General features: G+C 44.5%; 1 protein-coding gene across 1 annotated transcript in view; it reads right to left on the bottom strand.

Annotated features, from left to right (window-relative positions):
* The window catches only part of FLT4 (fms related receptor tyrosine kinase 4), a 205022-nt gene that overhangs the window by 65277 nt on the left and 116394 nt on the right, over positions 1-23351 (bottom strand). The window contains exons 4-13 of the mRNA XM_083181471.1: positions 22306-22415; positions 21396-21558; positions 21157-21296; positions 19648-19819; positions 18021-18138; positions 15216-15385; positions 9727-9889; positions 7890-8031; positions 3826-3934; positions 1332-1691 (exon numbers count right to left, since the gene is read on the bottom strand). Of these exons, the coding sequence (XP_083037597.1) occupies positions 1332-1691; positions 3826-3934; positions 7890-8031; positions 9727-9889; positions 15216-15385; positions 18021-18138; positions 19648-19819; positions 21157-21296; positions 21396-21558; positions 22306-22415 (1647 nt within the window). The remainder of the gene's footprint in view (positions 1-1331; positions 1692-3825; positions 3935-7889; positions 8032-9726; positions 9890-15215; positions 15386-18020; positions 18139-19647; positions 19820-21156; positions 21297-21395; positions 21559-22305; positions 22416-23351) is intronic.

The following is a 23351-nucleotide window of genomic DNA, read 5'->3' as shown; positions in this document are numbered from 1 at the left end:
ACGCCATCATGGTGGATCGTGCCACACTCCGTCCGGAGCCAGGACGCCAGAACACTGCAGGTCAGAACCGACACCCGGAGAAGGAACAGGCACCATGGGGGAAGACAGAGTGCCAGAGCACTGCAGGCTGGGACCGGAACCAGGAGTGGAGGTGAGCGCCAAGGTGGAGGACGTAGCGCCAGGGCACTGCAGGTCAGGGACAGCAATGGGAGCGACGGTAACTGCCACGGTGGTTGTGACAATCGCATCTCATCGCATCTCGGTTTTGTAATAAGATGAGATGAGATCTAGTACAAAAGGTATGTGCAGATCTCATCTCATCTTATCGCAAAACTGAGATGCGATGAGATGCGATTGTCACAACCACCGTGGCAGTTACCGTCGCTTCCATTGCTGTCCCTGACCTGCAATGGGTCTCCCACAGTGCCATCTTTCATGATAAATTCCCATGCACAGAAAAAGAAAGTGACAGCTACTGTGTGTTGTTGGGATACTTTACAGTGTTTATTTTACCGGTTTCAGGTTCCTGGCATCAATTAGACAGGGGTGGCCAAACCTGTCCTCAAGATCTACCAACAGTTCCTGTGTTTCAGGCCACCTGTGGATCTATAGTAGGAATGAATGCAGCAGGTTTTAACAATGTGACAGTTAGTAATGACTACACCTGTGCACCAGCTAGGGGATTTGGAAAACGGTAGATCTCGAGGACCGGTTTGGCCATTGAATTACAAAGTTGGCTTTAGAATCCTGATCATCAGGAAGGCCAAATGTAAATATACCGGGCCAGGTTAGGGTCAGGCCAGGGGGGTTATTAGATTTAGGCACTGGGGACGACGACTTAGAGTTAGGTTACTTTAGTGTGTGTGCGTGTGTGTGTGTGTGTGGGGGGGGGGTTGGGTTATGCTGCAGGGAGGGGGGGTTAAGCACTTTGATGGGGGTTAGGATTAGGTTGAGGGGTGGGTGGTTGGGGTATGGTGATCAGGATTAAGCACTAGTGGGGAGGGTTAGGGCAAACTGTGGGGGGGGGGGGGGGGGGGGGCTAGGGTTAGGCTGCGGGGAGGGATGGTTAGTGATAGGTGGGACATGGGGAAGTTAAGTATAGTTACTTGACCACTGTCAGGATTCACGCCGATTCGATCAATATTAATATATTTTTCAGTCCACAAAATGGGAAGCAATCATTCTTTGGCAGATCTGATAGATGGCGAGCACACCCTAGGTATGCTACTTTTCATCTTCTATACTTAGTTGTGGCATTGTGTGGTCGATGGCTGAGGAACCTGGTAAACTCCCAGACACCAATTTGTACACAACTAATGGACACTACTCACCAAGTACTTCTATATATTTCTTCTGACAGTGTTTCTCCCGGGTTTTGCGGTTTTGAACCTCGCAGACATAGTCTCCCTCGTCATCCGGTGATATGTTGGGGATATTGAGCACCAGGGCTACAGTATTGGATCCTGCCTGGTGCCTCAGTTCTCCTTTCATACGAGCGGCAAACTGGTGCACATTCTTACATTCTAGTCCAAGCGGGTTTCCCTCAGCATCGTGCAGGGTCAGCAGGTTCAGCCGGTACCACTGCAGGTTGTCATACGTGTAATTATCAGCATGGCAGCTTAGATTGAGGTTCTGACCTTCTATAGGGGCCTCGGAAGGCTGGGGATCGATGCGGAAGCCATCTGGGATTGCTGTGACAAACACATTGGTGATTATAGAGATGAAGGCTAAGTAATAGATAATTATAGCACAGGGAGAACATACAAATTCCACACCATCAGGTGGTGGGAATCGAACCTAGAACCCCAGTGCTATGAGGCATCAATACTAATGATTACACCATCTGTGCTTCCCCTTACATCAGGCATTCCCAACCACGGTCCTCAAGGCACACCAACAGTGCAGGTTTTGTAGATATCCAGGCTTGAGCACAGGTGACTTAATTAGTATCTGAGGGATTCTGATTAAACCATCTGTGCTGAAGCCTGGATATCACTAAAACCTGCACTGTTGGTGTGCCTTGAGGACTGCCTGAGGAATGCCTGCCTTACATACTCGTATTTGTATAGAAAACAGTTTAAAGAAATATGATTGAATGAACTGTATCTGTCACATTACAGATACCACCAGAGGGCGATCGGTTTTGCAATACTGATAAATGACAAAGCATGTACAGTAATAATTGTTAGCTCCCATCATTCATGCTGTTTTTAATGTAAATGTATGTAAACGTATTTCTATAAAAGGCTAACTACTCCTCACCTCTATGAGGGGAAGTACCGCCACTGACAGCTAGAGGCCACTCAACGGACTAATTACTCATTTGTGTGCTAAAAGATGTCATAACAGATATCTCCTGCTTACCTTTCTGCTCCAACCTGGCCAGCCGTCCACTAGTATGGGGACCTAAATTCATCCAGCTCCGCAAATAAGACATTTTCAGAGCTTAAAAGAGGGTGCCATCTTCATAAGGTGCAGATTACCAGACCTTGTTCTTGGAATGGGCCACTGGTTGCGGAAAGGGATCTTTAGGGATCCCACCACCCGGATTCAGTATTGAATCCCGGCGGTTGGGATCCCGGCGTTCAGAATCGCGACGCCGGAATCCCGACAGCCGAAATGCCGACAAGGGGGGGACGTGGATCGCCCCCCCTTGCGGGCTCGCTGCGCTCGCCACGCAGCGGGCCCGGTGCCTCGCTACGCTCGGCACACTAATTTATTCTCCCTCCAGGGGTGTCGTGGACACCCACGGAGGGAGAAAGTGTCGGCATTTCGGCGAACGGGATTCCGGTGTCGGGATTCTGAACGCCGGGATCCCGACCGCCGGGATGGTAACTGCATCCCCATCACCCCTGTTTGGCTCCCTCTGCTCGAAGTCTGGTGCTAAATTCCAACGCTATTAACGTAGTGGTGGTAGGGGCCACTGGGACGGCTGATGCTGATGCTGTGTCTGGGGGTTATTCTGCAAATCCACAGCCTTTGCGAGTCCACCAAACCCGCCTTGCAAATGGTTGGCTAATGCCACCCATTCGCAGAGTGACTCGCTCGCATGGGCTTGTAACACAGTAACATCCATTCCCAGGGCAAGGGAGGTCACTGGGCAGGGGAGGTCACTGGGCAGGGGAGGTCACTGGGCAGGGGAGGTCACTGGGCAGGGGAGGTCACTGGGCAGGGGAGGTCACTGACCATCAAATGATGGGGAAGGTGGACGCATATAAAAGTGACTCTGAAGTCTCTTACCTACAGTATGCGTGTACGCTGGGAAGGAAATGGGTGCGCAGCTGACATCCGGTAATGTCAGCTGCCCGCCCCCCCGCACCAGCATCATGGCCTCATTAGCATAAGTACGCCCAGCGTTCTCATGGGAACGCCCGTGAAATGCTGGGCGTTTCCATATGCTAATGTGGCCGCATGCCGCCATGCGCCCCTCTCCGCCCCCTATTCTGGGCGCGTGCACCCACTAAACAGCCCGTTCACTGTGGGGACACACACCTTGCGAATGCACATGTGCAGAAATGCGCATGCGCAGTACAAAAACATTGGTACCCCGTGCGAACGCGGCCCTGCTGCGAACGGACCAGAATAAGGGCATCAGTACCAAGATGTTGAATTGCTCCAGCGATTATGGGGGACATTTTTTTAAGAATACGAATATGAAAATTCGTATTTTTTGGGCACAGTAAATGCCAAAAATACGAATACGCCCAAAAAATGTGTATTTTCGTCTGAAAATACGTTTTTTTTTTTCACTAATTTATCTTAGTAAATTTCCCCCTATGTATCCACCCGGCCCCCAGTAATAATTATGTTAAAGCGCTCACTCACTTGTCACGTAGAAATAGACGAGTCTCTCATCCCTCCCAGCTTTGTTGGAAGCGGAGCATTTATACATGATAGAAACCTTTGCATTCTGTATCACCAGCTTGCTCACTGTCTGCCAATGTGGAAATAGACATAATGGAGGCATAAGACAGATGTAAAATAACAGCACTTACTCACTCCTCTGCCTATACAACTATAGATAACAGGCAGTGTACAGTAACTGCATGCAGAGGCGGATATAGACCGCATGGGTCCTAGGCAAGATACTGGTTTGGGGCACTCCTCCTCCTCTTGAAGCGCGTACAGTCTAATGATAAATGCTCGGCTGCGTGAACATCAGCATTGTGTACAAATCTGAATCAGGATCTAAGTCTTTTGGAAGAAAGTTTAATACCTGTGTCACATTCAAAGTAAACTGACTGGCCACATACAGTGGATTAAACTATTTTGTGTGTCCAAATATTGTTTATCCTATCAAAGACCAATAAAGAGATTTTGGGCGTGTCGGTTGGTCCATGTGATGTCACGTTGTAGTTGAGCAATGCTCCTGCGGGAATGTTTTGGAGCACCTGAATATCTTTATGTGGCCCCTTGGGACCTGCTGGGCCCTAGGCAGGCTACCGTGGTTGCTCTGCGGAAAATCTGCCTCTGATTGCGTGCTTTATAAAGCTACATAAGCATACATGGATCTGCTTTTACAAATAAGGGAAGTGGTACACAAGTAACTGTGCAAATGTGCTGTAACCAACCAGAAATTTGCTTTCATTTTCTAAACTGTTGTACAAACATTACCTTCAATATGATTGTCTGCAGGACCTTTTCCTGCATTTGAAATCAGCTAAAGTATTATTATTTAGTACATTTATATTATTGTTTAATAATTTTATGTTTCACTGTCATCTTAAAGTTTTTTTCAGGGAACACTTGTATTAAATATAGGGGCTGATTTATAGGGATGCAGTCAAAATCCCGATGGTCAAAATCCCGACAGGGTCAAAATCCCAAATGGGTCATAATACCGACAAGGACAAAATCCCGACAAGCACAAAATCCCGACATTTAAAATCCTGACAAACACAAAATCCCGACATTTAAAATCCCGACAAGGTCAAAATACCGACATATGGAATGTACCGGTGAAACAGTCAACATGACTTTCTATCAACAGGTCGCGAGGTCGACATGTTTTTTTTTCACAGTTTTTTGACCCAACATGTGCCGACAGGCGGTATTTCATGCCCTACGATCCACTAGGGCGTGGTAGGAGATTAAAATAGTGTGCCCGAAGCATTGCGAGCGAAGCAAGGGGCTGTGGTTCACTTCCAACTGTGTCCATGTCGACCGTGTCGACATTCGGGTAAAAAAAACAGTGAAAAAACCCATGACGACCTCACGACCTGTCGACAGAAAGTCATGTTGACTGTTTCACCTGTATATTCCATATGTCGGTATTTTGACCTTGTCGGGATTTTAAATGTCGGGATTTTGTCCTTGTCGGGATTTTAAATGTCGGGATTTTGTCCTTGTCGGGATTTTGTCCTTGTCTGTATTTTGACCCATTCGGTATTTTGACCCTGTCGGGATTTTGACCGTCGGGATTTCATACCGAATCCGATTGTATCAAGCAGTGGAAAGAGAAAGAAGTTGCCCATTGCCTGGAACATTTCCTAAATTCCTGTAAAGCATCCAGCCCAGAGGCAGAACTCTGGGAGGCAATGGAGTCATCTGCCGCCGGGCTCCTGCTCTCAAGGGGGCACCTCTCCACCACTGCCAGTTTAAATTCATTAATTGAAAGCCATCAAAATCGCTTCTGTGTCTGAGTTCTGAAATATATATGTGTTCTCCCTCTCTTTCTGTATATACATACAGTATATAATATATATTTCATAACAGACTATATATATTTTGAATAACGGTGTGTGTGTGTGTGTGTGTGTGTGTGTGTGTGTGTGTGTGTGTGTGTGTGTGTGTGTGTGTGTGTGTGTGTGTGTGTGTGTGGGCACCAATATACATCTTGCCTCCGGGCAACTGGGACAAACTTACGCCACTGATCCAGCCTGATGCTGTGTCTCACAAATGTATCACGGAACCCTGCCTGGGAATTACTCTGTTAGCGGCTGGATGCAGAAAATAATTCAACACAATACTTTCAACAACCTGCTTCTCCCTGAAGGGAACAGATGTGTGTCTGAAAACAGGAAAACTCCATTCTGTAGGAGTGGTCTTAGAACAGGAAGCCAGTGACGGAAATAGGAAGCCGGTGAAGTCTGCTAAATATTAGTGTTTGCTGTCTAATATTATGCCCTCAAAGCAGGGATTCGGTCGCAGGGAATCTATTCGACACCAGTACTACCCACCAGGGCGCAAATAAAGGTCAGCAGATTTCCCAAATGTTAGTGTTGGTCACTGGCTGGAGATGAGGGCAAGAAGACAGTGCATCCTGGCAGGAAGCTAGCTTGCTACACGCTGTGGAACTTTCCTTGCGAAGGGAAAACTGTTTATTAAAACAACAGAGGGATCTAATTATAGAGACACAATAATAAAGGTGGAAAAACACGATTATGGCTTTGAAAAAAGCGACCATTCGGCTTGCGTAGCTTAATGGAAGTTCATTGGTTGCATCTACCCAGGTTGTGCTGATCATCGTGATCTACTGTGTGTATTAATTGAGAGATCATTTGTCGAAGGTTGACTTGGACAAATGGCGACACACACAAAAAGGTCGAAATGACATGGTCGACGCGTGAAGAGGTCAACATACGTTTTTTACAAAAATTTTCATAGCGGCACCTGGCACCGAAGCATGGCGAGTGAATTGGGGTCCATGTCAACATGTGATGACATTGACAGCAGAAACGTGAAAAACACATGTTGACCATGTCACCTTTTTCCCTGTTGACCTTTTGTCAATGTCAACATTTTCAATGTCGACATTGTGCCTGACGACCTTTTGGTGTTGACCTATTCACCGCCGACTGAGACATGGTTGACCATTTGATCCACCTTAACAGCCGGTCTGCACAAATGAGGAGTTTGGTCCAATCAACACATTCACCAACTTGTATTAGAACCTTGTATTAAAATTGTTGTTACGCCACTGGGCACGCCTGCGTTCCCAAGGGTGTGCCCAGTGTTTCCATGGGCGCGCCCACCGCTTTTGTGGGCATGCCCATAAAACACTGGGCGGTCCCTTGCGCCTGCCCCATGCCCACCCCTTTCCCGCCCACCATTGAGCGAACGCCCAGGCGAGTGTAAAAGTCGCTGAAGGCATCCGCTCCCGGGGTTTGCACATGCGCATATTCCCGCGTGCGCATACCTGCACCATCAGGGACGGGGACGAATACGAACCTCAGCGATCAGGCCTGAATTACCCCCAAAGTTTTAACATTCCCTAACGGCAAGACCGTGGTATAAAGTGCATGCTGGGAGCTTTCCGCAGTGCCTGGAGTGTAACAAGCTACCTCTACCTGAACTACACAATGAATACAGTATATAGGCAAATACATATTTATTATTAATAATTTACTAAATGCATTTCTGGGGACATCTATTTTTTTAATCAATGTGTATTTTTTAAGACTAAATTACATTTAGCTACCGTGTACTTTTGTTTTATATAACTTTACATTTGTTCTGAGTCTGTTTGTTACAATGCCATATTTGCTTTATGCATGTGATTATCTGTGGCCTAGTTGTGCCATTTTTTTTATTATAAATTAATGTTCATAAATAACCCTTCATGTATAGACTATTATCCTTCTGCTTGGCTGCCATTTACATAGTGTGAACAATAAAGGCTGATTGGATAAATATAACTGCACTTTTAACCCAGGAAAATGACCCCGGTGTTATTTCTACTTTCTTTAATTTTTTTTTTTTTTGTTAAGGGGGGGTGGGGGGGGGGGGGGGCATTTCCTTGATTGAAAATCAGATGCAGTGCAGACGCTCACTTATGTTGTTGTATTGTGGATAATTGACTTCCCCAATAATTCATGATTGTTCCTGCCAGGATGACTTTAGGAAGTGCAATGCAATCAGGGAATATCACCCAGAGGCTATACGGATACCTTATTCCGCCCCTCCACAAACTCGCTCCAAGACTCTATGGTTTCAATGTCGTTATATTCACCATCCAGGGTCACGTTCTTCCAGTCTTTACACTCAGGCATTCGGTCCCGTTGATGCCTACGGGAAGACCTTTGACGGGCTCTGTATAGTGGGAATACAGCAAAAAAGTCAAATAAATAACAGGGGGTAGACTCTTAACTTTACCACTTCAACACTGTTACCAAATTGCGGCAATTCACGTACGGACCAAAAAAATTGCGCAAATCTACTAATTGCTACTAAATTGCTGCATATTGGTCTGATTTTATAGATACATATTGGATCTGACCCTCCCCTCCCTAGTCCCTACTTTTCCTCACTACTTCCCCTTCTCTCCTTCTTCTTCTCTGTATCTCTTTTCTCATTTTACTCTTCTCTTCTTTTTTATTACGATATATGTTGGAGTATATGACAATGTTTATGGAATTATTTTGCTGTACTGAAAATTTGATCATTAAGTCCAAAACTTTTTCACAATAAACTCTAAATTGCTGCATATTATATACTGCTAACAAATTGCTACTATCCACTTGCTGCTGCCAAATTGCTGCAAATTATATACTGCTAACATTGCTGCATATCACATACTGGTATTAAATTGCTGCAAACCACATTCTGCTGCCAAATTACTGCAAATCACATAATGTTAACAAACTGCTGGAATCCACATACTGCTACTAAATTGCTGCAAATCTCACACTGCTGCCAAATTGCTGCAAATCACATACTGCGACTAAATTGCTGCAAGTCCCATACTGCAACCAAGTTGCTGCAATTCACAAACTAATACATTTCTGTAAAACACTCACTGCACCCAAGTAGCAATCCACATACTGCTAACAAATTGCTGCAAATCACATACTGCTACTAAATTGCAGCAAACCACAAACAGCTAACAAATTGCTGCAATTTGTACTGCTAACAAATTGCTGCAAATCACATACTGCTACTAAATTGCGGAAAATCACATACTGCTACTAAATTGCTGCAAGCCACATGCTGCTGTCAAATAGCTACAAATCACATACTGCGACTAAATTGCTGCAATCCACATACTGCTGTCAAATTGCTGCAAATCACATACTGCGACTAAATTGTGGCAATTCACATACTGCTGCCAAATTGCTTCAAATCATATGCTAACAAATTGCTGCAATCCACATACTGCTGCCAAATTGCAGCAAATCACATACTGAATCACATACTGCTGCCAAATTGCTGCAATCCACATACTGCTACAAAATTGCTGCAAATCACATACTGCTACTAAATTGCTGAAAATCTCATACTGCTACTAAATTGCTGAAAATCTCATACTGCTACTAAATTCACATACTGCTACTAAATTCACATACTGCTACTTTATTGCTGCAAATCACATACTGCTACTAAATTGCTGCAAATCACATACTGCTACTAAATTCACATACTGCTACCAAATTTCAGCAAGTGACATACTGCTGCCAAAGTGTGGCAAATTATAGGTTGCTTGGGAAACTGGGGTGTGTGTGTGTATGGGGGGGGGATACCAGTTACCAAGGCTCAGACCTGTTGTAGGGGCCCAAAGCAACTGCTGAGATAGCTTCTCATAGTATTTTATATAGATTTTCTTTCAAAAGGGCCATGGCGAAGCCTCTTAGATTTGGCCATGCCCCGTTATTAGCGGCCTCCCCATGCGTATCTGCATACCTTTATACAGACTTTGCTGCTGTTTGCTATACTATTATATCCAAAAGCAGACAATGATCTTTTGTTTAAGTGTAATCGGACAAACAATGAATTATGATTGCCACATACACACTGCGACGTGTATACATCTTGCATGGCATCCACGGTCGCCACTGCCACTGGATGGATGTCGGTGCGGGTACCCCAAACACAGTGCAGGTCAGAACATGGCGTCTACCTTGGGCATAAATATTTGGAGAAGAAGTCTCCTTCTCGTGGATCCGTGGGGAAACTAGAAAACATTAAATGAAACCATGAAAATATTGTACATCAGACGAGCACAAAATGTATAATAATACCAATAATAATATTAATATTACAAGGGGTCCACAGCGCCTAACAAAGTACATACATAAGGAGTTAAATAGGAAAACATTGGCTTGCAGTACAAGATCATGTAGAATAAACATGTGGTATATACAGATAGAGCCATCCTCATCTAGCCCTTTAATAGGATTAAGTGAGCCAGAGCTGTCGGACGTAGGGCCTTATTCTGATCGCTTCGCTCAGACATGAATTTGGCCAGTGTTCTGATGTTGTGCGTATTCGCATGCGCAGAACCATTTCTGTGCATGTCTGTACGCTGGGAGTGAGCGAACTCGGCGAGAAGTCCGGTCGCCGAGTGCTCGCTCCCAGCCTTCCAAGCAGGGGGCGGAGATGATCAGGGTCATTACCATATACTCATGTCCTGATTTTCATGGGCGTTCCCATAAAAAGCAGGGCGTGCATACGGAAAAGTGGTCGTGACGTGCATGTGGGGGGCGGACAGCTGACTTAACCGGATGTCAGCTGCCCGCCCATATCCCTGCTTTTCTTCGCTCATCTGTACGAGTGGTCTAGACGAGGACAGGCCAACCTGTGGCTCTCCAGATGTTGTGAAACTACAAACCCCAGCATGCCTTGCCATAGTTTTAACACTCCTTTATAGCAAAACGGTGACAAGGCATGATGGGATTTATAGTTTGACAACATCTGGAGAGCCACAGGTTGGCCAGGCCTGGTCTAGACCACTCGTGCATGGGCGAGCACTTTCCACATTATTCGATGGTCGCTGACCATCGAATGATGGGGGAGGTTCCCACAGGCATCCGAATGTTCACATAAAACATCCGTTTGCCAAATTTGGCGTGCGAATGGGCGGCACCGGCAAACCAGTTACCATTCGGGGTTTGGTACGTTTGCACGAGTTCGAGCGAAACGACCAGAATAAGGGCCTTAATCCTATGCTAATCCCCTACTGTATTGTTCTATGTATTGTATTGCAGCTCAGAACAATAGGCCTTAGCTCACCATGGCTATCCAGAGAAGGCTAGCTGAAGAAGGATCCATCTGTACACATTGTTGATATAATCCTCATGGTGTCAGAAACAGGGGGTTACAGAATAAGTATTTTTGCATCGGAAGTGTACATATATCAGCATTAACATTGCATTGCACAGGTGTCAGCGATGAAACAGCGATATATGGAATGCAATTAGAGAGCATAGTGGGTCGCTAAAAAGGATAATTATTTTATATAGTTTTAATACAAATCTTTATCTATACAGAGCTGGTTTCTGTGCTCACCATCAAATGATTACATAAGAATTATGTTCCCCACATTCAGTATCTACTCAGGGCCGGTGTAAGGTTTCTCTAGGCACCCTAGGCAAAACTTCAACCTCCCCCCCTCCCCCCCCCCCCAAAAAAATACTGTGGTCCTCCCAGCCCCCGGGAAGGAGGGCAAGTCCCCTGCTTTCCCTGGAGGCCCTCTGCACCCTCCCCTTTGCCACCCACACAGAGTACAAGGAGGAGGTGGCAGCAGAGTGGGGAATTATGGCTCAAGGGAACGTATGGAGGTGAGGTCTTAGAAGTTCCACAGCCGCCACCTGCATTAAGTACAACAAGGATCCTCATAGACACCCTTGATTTTTTTATTTGCAGACTTGGTGGTGCCCCCCCAGATCCTGGCGCCCTAGGCAGCTGCCTAAAGCTACCTAATGGTAGAGCCGGCCCTGTATCTACTCTTTCCAAAATCCTTTCTTTATTTATCTAGAGCTGGGGTTCACAAACTTTCTGGAATCAGGACGCCCTAGAGTACAACATTTACCTTGGGTAAAAGTTCTCTTTTTGATAAATTTGAAATGTGAAAAAGAATTCTAAAATGGAATATATTAAAATGATGCCAACCTATCATCATTAGGTTCAGTTATGTGGTGGTGGATAGTTGCGCTTCTGATTGTTCACATGTTTTATGATTGGCAGCCGTCAGAACTGGTTTTGTCTGTCACTTTGACCATAATTAATTTGATTTGGTCCTGGACCACCAACAGGAGGCACCCCTGCAAAAGCCTCATGGCAGCCGAGGGTGCCTAGGCATACTGGGGTAGATGTATGAAGCAGTACTGAGGGAGAAGTGAGCTAGAGAGGAAGTGGCCCATGGCAACCAATCCGATGCTCTGTATAATTTATTGTTATGCAAATTATAGATGTTACTTCAGTGCTGATTGGTTACCGTGGGCCATTTCTCCTCTGGCACACTTCTCCTCCCTTATCACTGATTCAGAAATATATCCCACAGTATGGAAACCACTGATCTAGAGGCTGCAGTGGCTAGAAACAAGCTATCTTGTGTCATATACAGTACTGTATTCTACTATCAGTAGCAAATTTCAGCCATTTTATGTGCCGAACCTAACAGCGTCACACCTAAAGATTTCTGAGTCCCGGGTAGCCATCCATCGCCTACCACCTCCTGTGTTTTCATCAGCATTGCCTGATGCTTCTTCAGGACTCCCCTAGGTCCCCTCTATGCTGCGTTTATATACCTCTCAGGAAGCAGCTGTGTTGCCCCATTGGCCTTGCACTTTGGGAAGCAGCACCAGCCGTTCCCACCCAGTGTGGCCCCAGCAACCTATAAGTGTAAATACAGTCTACCAGTTCACTGGGAAACAGTGACATCACTGAGGCATGGGACCCTATTGAATTCTCATGAATAAGACTACCTCATGACTGCTTCTGCTCCGTGTAAGGAATGAATAGAATTGAGTATAATATAATGTAAGTAAACATAACCTGCACCTGTGTGCTAAAGTATGTCCTAACAGAAATTGAAAGCAATTTTTTGCAGGGACACTGATCTGTTTCAAACTTGCTGGATATGGGGAGAGGAAGCTGTGAAGGCAGAGATTGAAGGTACGAGCAGATAGGGACTGGGGGTGGGGTGGAAAATTTGTGGGCTAAAACTGTCACAGCTCAAAGCAAAAGTAAAAAACGGTCACAGCTCAAAGTGAAAGTACATTAAAGAAGTCGCCATTTTTATGGACTTTTAACTAGTATTTTAAAATTGTACGAGATCATATATAGACTAATACATGATGTAGACCTGGACAAAGGACCTGCAGAATTGGGGCCCAATTCCATGGAAAACCACATATTTTTAAATAGGAAAGCCAATTTATTGATGATATATGTGGCAATAATCCCCAGTAGTCTGGATTGTTATCAGACAATAACTGCAATAAAAATAAAAAGAAGAAAAGTGATAAATATGGTGCAGTGTGGGTTACTGTGACTTTCTTGCTATAATGTAGCTGGCGTGAAGCTTTGGAAGTAGACACCCTTAAAAATGATCTATTGGGTCTCGTATTGCTCTATAAACATGGCTTGTATTTAATTAACCCTTTGAGTGCCAAGTGAATTTGACAAAATAGGTGTAAAAATTGCCAAGCAAACGTTTTTTTCATTCATCATAATGACCTGTAATGTTTACCTTATATAGGATATACAGTATAATCTTTTTTTACAAAACGTTTTTTTGTTTTGAATTTATATAACAAATGTGAGCGACGCTGGCATTTTTTTTTTTTGCGCCTTTTTTGGACATCTTTTCACAGAGCGCCAATAAAAATGTTCATGACATGTTAACGAGCTACAGTATAACACACAAAGATATCTTCTGTTTTGTTCTCATCATTATTTGAAGTATCTTTATTGAGTTTCCAGGGATACAGTACATTTACAGCCATAATGCCATTTCCAAGGTTGACAATGAACAGGGTAGGGTAGCATGATGACATGTTGTCAAGTTATCACAAAATATACAGTTTACAACATCAGAAGTTACTAAGCACATGTGAATCAGAAACACATGTATGACAAAGTATGACAGATGCACAAGGAGATAAAAAAACATGTTTCGTTCAAAACCCTTGAAATCTACCTACGGTGGTGTTACCGTCATACTGTACATAGGCGTGTGGTTCGCTGTTCTGTATAAATCATCAAAACAAGTAAATAATATTGCAATGTAACATTTTTACAGCAGCAAAATAGATTTTATATATATATATATATATATATATATATATATATATATTTATATATATATATATGTACTGTACTGTATATGTAATTGAAAAATGCATCATTATTGCCGGAACACTACAGTGGTAAGCAACTTGGTCTCTCTCTATTCATTAATTGTAATACACTGTCCTTTCTGTTATGTGTTCACTACAATGTCATCTGTAGGAGCATATTGAACAGTTACAACACCATTGAGAGGTAAGCCTCCATCTCCACCAATCCAGGGCCTCTATGAAGTCTGTGTTTGACCCTGTGAGGTTGGTCTTGCTCTCAGGGACCATAAGACTGCAGGAAACATTGTAAACCTCAGGGTCAAATCTTGAGATTTTCCAGCTATGGGCAAATGATTGAACATCTGTATATAATCAGATACTGGATTTATCTAATGAATGGTGTGCAGCGCAGACCTTTAGGAATGATGGTCATTTTGGAACAAGACCAATTAAAATTTAACTCACCAATTATCTTTACTAACAGATGCACATTCTGTGTGAATGCTACAGGAATAACGGACTGGTTGGATAATATAATTAGCTGTGTTCTTTTTACATCATTGATAAACACAGGTTGCCGTAGAAACATAACTTGTGTCCACAGCACATTATAAATGACTGGTTATTGGATGAGAAAGACAATAGAATGTATTGTATTATAGCCAAATTATGGTCAGCAATAACTGTGTTTAATGAACTTTTTGTCCATCCTGATATGTGCTCTTTAGTCCTTTCCATTGTTTTGTTTGTCCATTGTCCAGTATTATAGTCATCTGTGCATTGGCCAAATATCACATAAATAGCCCAAAAACTACTGGGATGAGCTAAATGGTTATTACCAGTCACAGCATCTACCATTCAAAGAGGAGGGGGGCTGCTGCTGACCATGCTGACTGGGACCGGCGAATGCTCAATCAAGCTGCGGCTTGACTACGTATGCGCAAACCCCCTGCTTCTGTGGACTGCATCAGCTGCAGCCCATAGATGGGCTAGCAGAGAGTGGCATCCCACAGAAAGAACACTCTATGGTAATTGTAGTCCAGTCTGGCATTCCTAGAGGTAGAAAACACCTTCCAATGGGACTTCCTGTACTGCGAGTGACTGGCAGGTGGGACTTCCAATAGGAAGTCACTGCCAGTCACAGTACAGCCATTGCACTCAACCATAGAATGTATTTTGCTTACAATGTGCAATACTTTTGCCTCGGTTACTGCTTACCATTCACTACCAGTCGCAAATTCACCTGCTGCTGCAAGCCAGCCTGCTCATTCCTCAGTATGAGTGTATATCTGCCAGCATCGCGCTCCGCCACATTCCTGATCTGCAAAGAGTGTAGCGACAATTTTCCGTAAGTGCTGCTCACCGTTATCAGCTTTCCATCTTTAAACCTGAGAATAGGAAAGACATCAGTGAATTCTTATTCTGCTCTGCATATTTCATATTGGTCATAGACTTGTCTTTCTATCACTTCCCTTTCAGCCTATGACTGACTGCTAATATGCATAATGCTTGGTAAGTCCTGGGCCGGCTCTTCCAGTAGGCAGCGGCCTAGGGCACTGGGATCTGGCAGTGGGGGAGGGGAGGTGCTACAAACACAATCATTTTCATTCAAACAATGTTACAAAAGCGTATAACCAATAAAAATTCTTAGTACCGTATGGGGCCCTAAACATAAGGCGCTTGCATTTGCTTGTCAAGTGGTGAATGTTAGGGGCAGGTTTATTAAGCTCGGTGAAGTAATAAAGTGTCTGGTTTTTATCACCAGCCAATCAGCTTCTACCTGTCATTTTTCAAACCAAGCCTGTAACTTCACAGGTAGGAGATGATTGGCCGATGATAAAGTACCAGGCACATTATCACTTCACCGAGCTTAATAAATCTGCCCATATGTGACACCATCCAGATAAGGTCCAACACAATGTCACAGTCCAGGTCCCCACACGGTCTGTGACGTTTTTTTGGACCTTACCTGGTACTAAGAATTTTTATCAGTAATACGCTTTTAGAATATTGTTTGAATAAAAAATATTGGGGGAAATTTAATAGGATGACAGATTCAGAAAGTAAGAGATTTGGTAAGAAATCTCCAGGGTTTTTTTTAAAGCGGCAATCATTTACACGGCAAAACCAGATTGATTTTGCAGTGTAAATGATTGCCGCTTTAAAAAAACTGGAGATTTCTTACCAAATCTCTCAATTTTTTTCTATCTCATCCTATTAGATTTCACTCATTGTGTTACACTTTACACTATGACGAGTGCATAAAATGGAGAGTGATAAACCACCAGCCAATCAGCTCCTACCTATCATTTTTCAAACCCGGCCTGTAACATGGTAGTTAGGATCTGACTGGATGTTGGTTTATCACTCTCCATTTTTTCATTTTTCAAGTTTAGTACATCATGTCTTTGAGGAAATGATGAAGTGAGGAAGGAAAATTGTCTTTTACTGGTAACAACATACAGTATGAACAATCCTGGTCTGGGAGAGGTCTATATCTGGTATGGTTTTGCTTTTAAAACAGCGATTAATACCTTTAGAAACTTATTGATGTGCACCATCATGGTCTTGTGAAGGGTGGCCAATCCCGGGATAGGGATTGGCGGGATCCCGAGATTTAGCCCCAAAATGTCCGGGATTTCAATCCCGGGATTTCGGGATTAGACTGCTCAGACGCTGCCCGGCTGTTCCCGTCCCGGCGTGCAGCCTGCGCAGCGTGATTCGGTCATAGGTCGCGCTGCGCAGTCCGCAATGCTAAACCACCAGCGCTGGAACTCGCTCACCGCCTGGTTTCCCCAATCCACAAGCGTCATACCCACTGCCTGACTCTACATTGCTGCCGCCTGCCTCAGAAGTAAGTGATGGTGGCGCCGGAACCCACTAGCCACCGGGCCTCCCCCAGCCGCCTGCCTCTGCCCCACTGCCCCCTGCTCCCCAAAAGTGAGTCAGTGTGGGGCACATGGGCAGTTTTTTAAGGGATGCCAATCCTGGGATCCAGGGAATCCTGGGATTGAGCATATTTCAATCCCGATTCCCGGGATTGAAAAATGCCCTGGGATTGGCATCCCTAGTCTTGTGATCTGTTGTCTGTGAGGTACTCTGAGGATCGAAAATTCATTTTGTGGAGGAGGAGACCACCGCGACCATCTCCAACACTTTTGAAAATCCCAACTAGGCACGCTGGTGCCACTATTTTTTTTTTTTACATTAATACTTGTGGTATTTGGTGATTGCCACAGACATTCAGCTGCACCTGTTTTTGAAGTGCAGGAATTGCCTATTGTCTTGTAAAATCTAGTCATCACTGGTGTTCACTCACCGGAGAACACTGGTCCGAACAGATTGCTCAGCACACATTGCAGGCGCATCGCGGTTGTGCAGCGATGTGTACGGAAGAATCCATGCTTAACCGCGTGGCTCAGCTCTCTGCCCCCATTGCCCTGTGTGTATGGGGCTTTGGAATGTTTAGAAGACATATCTTGGTATTTGGTGCAGCTAAAGTATTGATCGCTAACCTTATACAAGCAGCCCAGAGCACATTAACCCCTTCAGTGGTGGGTTTTTTTTTTTCTGGGCGAGTTTTTTGGGGGGGAGCGCTCCCTTAAAAAAAAAAACACCACTGTGTCCCTGGGTCCAGGCAGTGCCGCCACACTGTATCAGCCGCTGCCCGGCCCTGCCTCCCGGCAACCCAGGCCTTGCCCCCGGGAACCGGCGTGACGTCTGTTTACTGTAATAGACTGTCACACAGCCGGGGGTGGGGAGACGGGAGGGGAAGGGGACGCGCCGCTGAGCAGCCAGAGCTGGACTCCTTTTTAGCATCAGTATTCTTAATGGGGCCATACCCATACATATTGACTACTGTTTGTACCTGGAGTTGTTATATTTCCCTGCAGCGCTGATCACTGCTTATACACTGTACTCCAAAATGGTACAAAAATACAGGTATAACTGATGATATCTGTTGCACCCAAAATGTGCCTTTCATACTGTACAGAATATGGATTAGTTCACAGGCTGTTATACCATTGGAAAGTAGGTGCTGGGTAGGCTGACACTTTAACTGGCAGATTTATCATCTTGTCGCCAGCCGTTGCCTCAATAACTGTGCCATCTTGTGTCTCCACAGCGATGAAGGGGTTCTCTATAAGACAAAAGAAGGTGAAAAGCCAGTGAGAAATTATAGGACAGGAGTATTTTTGGTCAGGAATCCTCTTCCTTGCAATTAGGAAACAAGGAAAATATGTTGTTAACTACAAAAATTAATTCTTACAAAAACACATTGAATGTAGTTGTAGGCGCTACAGCAGACCATCAGTGTAAAGCACGCATGTCCAAACTGTGGCCCTCCAGCTGTTGTGAAACTACACATCCCAGCATGCCTTGTCATAGCTTAAGCATTCCCTGATAGCAAAACTGTGGCAAGGCATGATGGGATGTGTAGTTTCACAACAGCTGGAGGGCCACAATTTGGACATGCCTGGTGTAAAGTCACATACAGTAACCAGATAAACCTACATTACATAACAGCATACATTCCTGTGCAGTCAGATGTGTTGTGTTAATAGCTCACATATACTGATCACATAGTAAATTAAGACATAATTGCAATTAGTATATATGCAGAATGAAACAAGAAGTGCAAATTGAATACAATATGACTTCCTGTGGAGGCAAGCAGCTAAGGGTGATAGTACTACTATCTAAGGAATGTGGATGCCTGTGCAGGGTGACTCTGAAGCGACGTGCCACTGAACAGGAGCCCGCTAGAATAGTTCTTTAAGCACCTCCCTGGCCACCCTGCAGCCCAGCACAGAGCAGCATGTTTTGGGTTGAGAAGAGCTGCTACATCTGCTGTTAGGTAATGGCGGCCTCGTTGGGCCTCTTGATCAGTCCTGTGCCGGGGGAGTCAGTAGCCCCTCCCCCTGCCATTGCCTCCGGACAATTTTCATTCTTGCCAAACCAAATAACCAACTTTAGAAGGAAGCAAGTTAATTAATTTTAATACTTGGAATTAACCTTATGATCAGCCTGGCCATATGCTAACTTATTAACTGTACAGTGTCCACTTTAAAATCACTACAAAACATGCTCATCCGAATTGCATAAATGTTGCAGACACTGGGTAGACGCTAAAAGCGATAAAAGGGTACAAACAAAAAGTTTAAGGGGGGTATTCAATACTGGGTCAAGACTGTCGATCCATCCCGACAGCCGTGACCCTGGCCCACTTTCGTTTTGCTCAAACGCATATTGCCAAGTGGTATTCAATGTCCCGCCTGCCTATTGGCAAAAAAGGGGGCGTGTCCACGTAAACAGCCGCGGATTGTCGAGATTCACCCGTGATCGCGACAATTTACGGCTGTTATCGGTAAAAGTGGCCCTCCAGGTTTTAAAATCGGGATTGAATACCCCACTATGGGTATGATATTATAGAGAAATAATAATCCAACTTTACAGATCATTGTTTGCTTCCAACACAGTATCAGAACTTTTTGTAATCCCCCCCCCCCCCCAAAGCTGGAGACAGCAGTACCAGAAATGAATAGCCGAGGACATATTCACTCCACATCCCCTCTGCTCTCTTGGTTTCTGCATCAACCACAGTATAACAACATGACAACTCCCCCACTGTTGAGCATTCATCCTGTACCGTGCACAATGACCTCGTTGCTCTTCTGGTGTTGCCATGTCTCACTGTTGGCATGGCACACATACTTTCCAAGGTCCGATTCGGTAACAGCGGGCAGAGTAAGGGTGCTGTACATCTCAGTGCACTCTTTTAGGGGTAGACGGCCAGAGTGCTCTATTACAGGACGTTTCAGCTGCAAACACAGAAATAGTGATAGAATCTTGGTATTGGCATCACTATGTACATAAAGAAATATACCAGCCCATTGCTTAGTGATCTCAATTTTATATCTGGGTCTAGATTTTATAAGAGGTAAATTCTGCATGCTGCCACTTTTCTGGGTGTCTAGTGTGGAAATTGGTTCTAGACTAATGATAAATACCAAGTCACAGACACTGAGAAGCAGCCACTTGCAAAAGTAGTCCCTTAGTACAGCTAGCCCAGAGCCTTTGGTTGGTTTGCAAAAGCAAGCTCTTTCTTTAATGGATAAAACCGTGTTCACTGAGATGGGCTGATGTACCATGTGCAGGGTTATGGGCCCCATACATCAGCAATTACTTGTGACAATCCTCCTTTGTGGAGATGATTGTCACAATTAATCTTTAATGAGTGGGCTCCCACTTTTGGCAGTTCCCAATCAAAAATGAATAGGGATCGCCAATCGATTGCTGAATCAGATTTTTAAACGTGTTTAAAAATCGGGTTTTAATGGAGTTTCATTTTTGTATGTGTGGGCATTCTATAGCCCTGTATACACGCTTAAATTTGCTTTAGATTTGATGTTAGATTCGATTTTCTATTAGATTTGGCATTAGATCATCCCATTCGATTTGGCATTAGATCTGTACTTTTGCATTCGATTCGATATCTATTTCACAATGTAGGCACAATGTACTCATTCAATTTACTGGATCGAATTCGAGATTTCCTTGGCTGCACAGTAGATTTTTCTATTCGATTTTGAGACAAGGGGAGCGCGCATCGAATCGAATTCAGATTGAAAGTGTCCTAAAAACCATTCGATGTGGATTCAATTTTGCTTCTTTAAGGAAATCGAACAGGAAAAATCTGCCGATCACTGAACCAAATCTGCAGTGTGTGGGCAAGTCAAATAGATTGAAGAAACAATTTATCGGGGGAAAAAAAAATCACTGGATCTGAGAAGCAATTAATTGTGATCGCAGGGTGAGTTATTTTGTTTCTGTGCAGAGTAATTACTGGCTGCTTTATTTTTACACTGCATTTTAGATTTCAGTTTGAACACCACCTGCTCCCACCCAAATGTAACTCTCTCACTCTCTATGCACATGTTACATCTGCCCCACCTGCAGTGCTTTTGCAAACCAACCAAAATTAGGCCCCATATCTGCTGATTGGTGGGGATGGTGGCTCATTTAGAAAAATAACACAGTTTTTCCTTTATATAATGTAAATTCAGTCAACTCAAACTCAATTTAAGGCCAAAAATCCCCAATGCACTAACCCAGTGGTAGCCTGAACACCAATTAAAGAAGTACAACCGCTACATACCTTTTTGCCAGGATAGTCCCAGTTAAAGTCGACTGCCGTATTAAACTCGGCAGTCACAGTGCAGTTCAGGACCAGTGGGTCCCCTACAAGCAGCTCCACTGTGTCCTTCGGAGTAAGGTACATATCATAGAAACGATAACCTAATGGAAAGGGAAACATGCGGTGATATAGGTAAATCCCAAGTGATTAATAAACCGTACAATGTGTTGATCATGTCCGTCATGTGATATGGTTCCTACCTGTAAAGTGGACAACAAAATAATTTGATAGAAACTCTTTCCCATTGATTACGGTCATACACTGAACTAAAAGTGTATCCCTTATCCAGTCAGCAGGGACCAACATTCCTTCCTTATTGTCCCATGAGACACTGTTCCCATCTGGGGTGATGACCGATATTGGCTAAAAGAGCACAAAAAGGACGTTAAACCAAACCAAAACTGTTCATTTAAATGTAAATCATCAACAATAAGAGAATATAATGAATCAAGTAAATACATTCTGAAAAACTCAATACTTAGTGGTCTGTCTATGCAGACAGGTACTATCTAACAATCGGTATTGATGCCTATAGCTTACTTGTGTGGGTTTTGTCTCTACTTCCCCGACAGGTTAATGCTACTGGAGAAGGGTCACCTCAAAATGCAGCTCATTTTTTTACTTGGCTGGAATCACACAAAGTCTTCCTGGCTTCACAGGTACCCCAACACTATCTCCAGGAAGAGCAAAACTTATCACTGCCTCTTAAATAGGGTAGAGCTTATAGTATGAAATGTGAAGAGAGCCCCGTTCTCTTCACATGTCACTCACATCTCTCCTATATTCCAACACTCAGTGACCATCTTCGTCCGCCTACTCATCTCCATCATTGGCCTCAAGCTTCTAGTTGTATGTTTATTGAGTCCTCACTGCTTATATCCGAGCTGTTATGTGTATTGATCTGTGGCGCTCTTTATTTGTACTGTATTTTTTTTATTTATTCAATGTTATGCCAAGTTGTGTCTCCCTGTATTGTTACTTTGTACGGCGCTGCGAAACACTTGTGACGCCTTATAAATCAAATAATAATAATAATAATAATAATACTATAGAGAATACAATTTTAGACCTTCCCAATGAGAGTTTATAGATGAATCTATTGGTTTATACCGTTTTTAGAGTAACATTGAGGTCTGGGATGGATACTTGGCATGGAACTCTGGTCATTTCTGTGTTTATTTCTAGCGTCCCACTTGGGTTGATGAATGGATGCTCCCAGTCTGAGAACACAAGAAAGAGAGAGTAAGCGATATACAGTAATGATGCTTTCTGTATGTATTTCTACATAGTATTTGTGACTTCAAACATTTATTAGTATAATTACGGTATGCACCCATCTCTTATATATTTAGCTACATGTGTCAATCATGTGTGTCCATAACGCTAGGTGGAGTCAGAGAGACACATAGGTTGTGCTGATAGGCTATTAGCCCTAATCGGAGTTTGAAGGGGCGTGGCCTAGCTGTTCATGGAGTAGGAGTCCTGCCTACAGACTCCTGCAAATTATACTACAGGTGGCATCAAATTAAAATCCCCCTGGGTGGCTGAAGACTTCTTGAGTGCCCCGATCACTGTGTGGGCTCCATTTGACCTGCCTCCTGGTCCCAAACCTCCTACTCCTGCCCTGGGTCTCCTTCATGTGTCCGACGGCCATATTGGAGGTGACTGCCCAATGCTGCTGCTTCCACACTCCCAAGCGCACGGACTTCCACTCAGCCACATGGATAGCGGCTGACTGCCCGCCTGCCCCCTGACTCCCACCCGGTGCTAATGTACCTCTGTTTGGTCCCTGCTCCCAGCCTGGGTCTCCCAGCCTGGCCCTGCTGCCTCTTCCCTGCTGTCTTGCGGCATGTGGCCACAGGTCGCACCAGGTAGGAGGTGAAGCGGCTGACTGCCGCCTGCCCCCTGACTCCCACCCGGTGCTAATGTACCTCTGTTCCCAGCCTGGGTCCCCGATGTGCGTCCGGTGGCCATATTGGAGCAGCCAACCTGGCCCTGCTGCCTCTACCCTGCTGTCTTGCGGCATGCGGCCGCAGGTCACACCACACAGGAGGCGAAGCTACCAGGGCCAGGGAGCGGTCAATCAGGCTCAGTTCTCTCCCCCACCGCAGGTCTAAATCTGGACATGCCGCCAGACAGCAGGGTAAAGGCAGCAG

Source organism: Crinia signifera, chromosome 4 (genome assembly GCF_055691185.1).
Source record: "Crinia signifera chromosome 4, ASM5569118v1, whole genome shotgun sequence".
In the NCBI taxonomy this organism is placed as follows: domain Eukaryota; kingdom Metazoa; phylum Chordata; class Amphibia; order Anura; family Myobatrachidae; genus Crinia; species Crinia signifera.
Note: the sequence above shows the minus strand (reverse complement) of the source record. Positions and strands in the feature narration are given on the sequence as shown.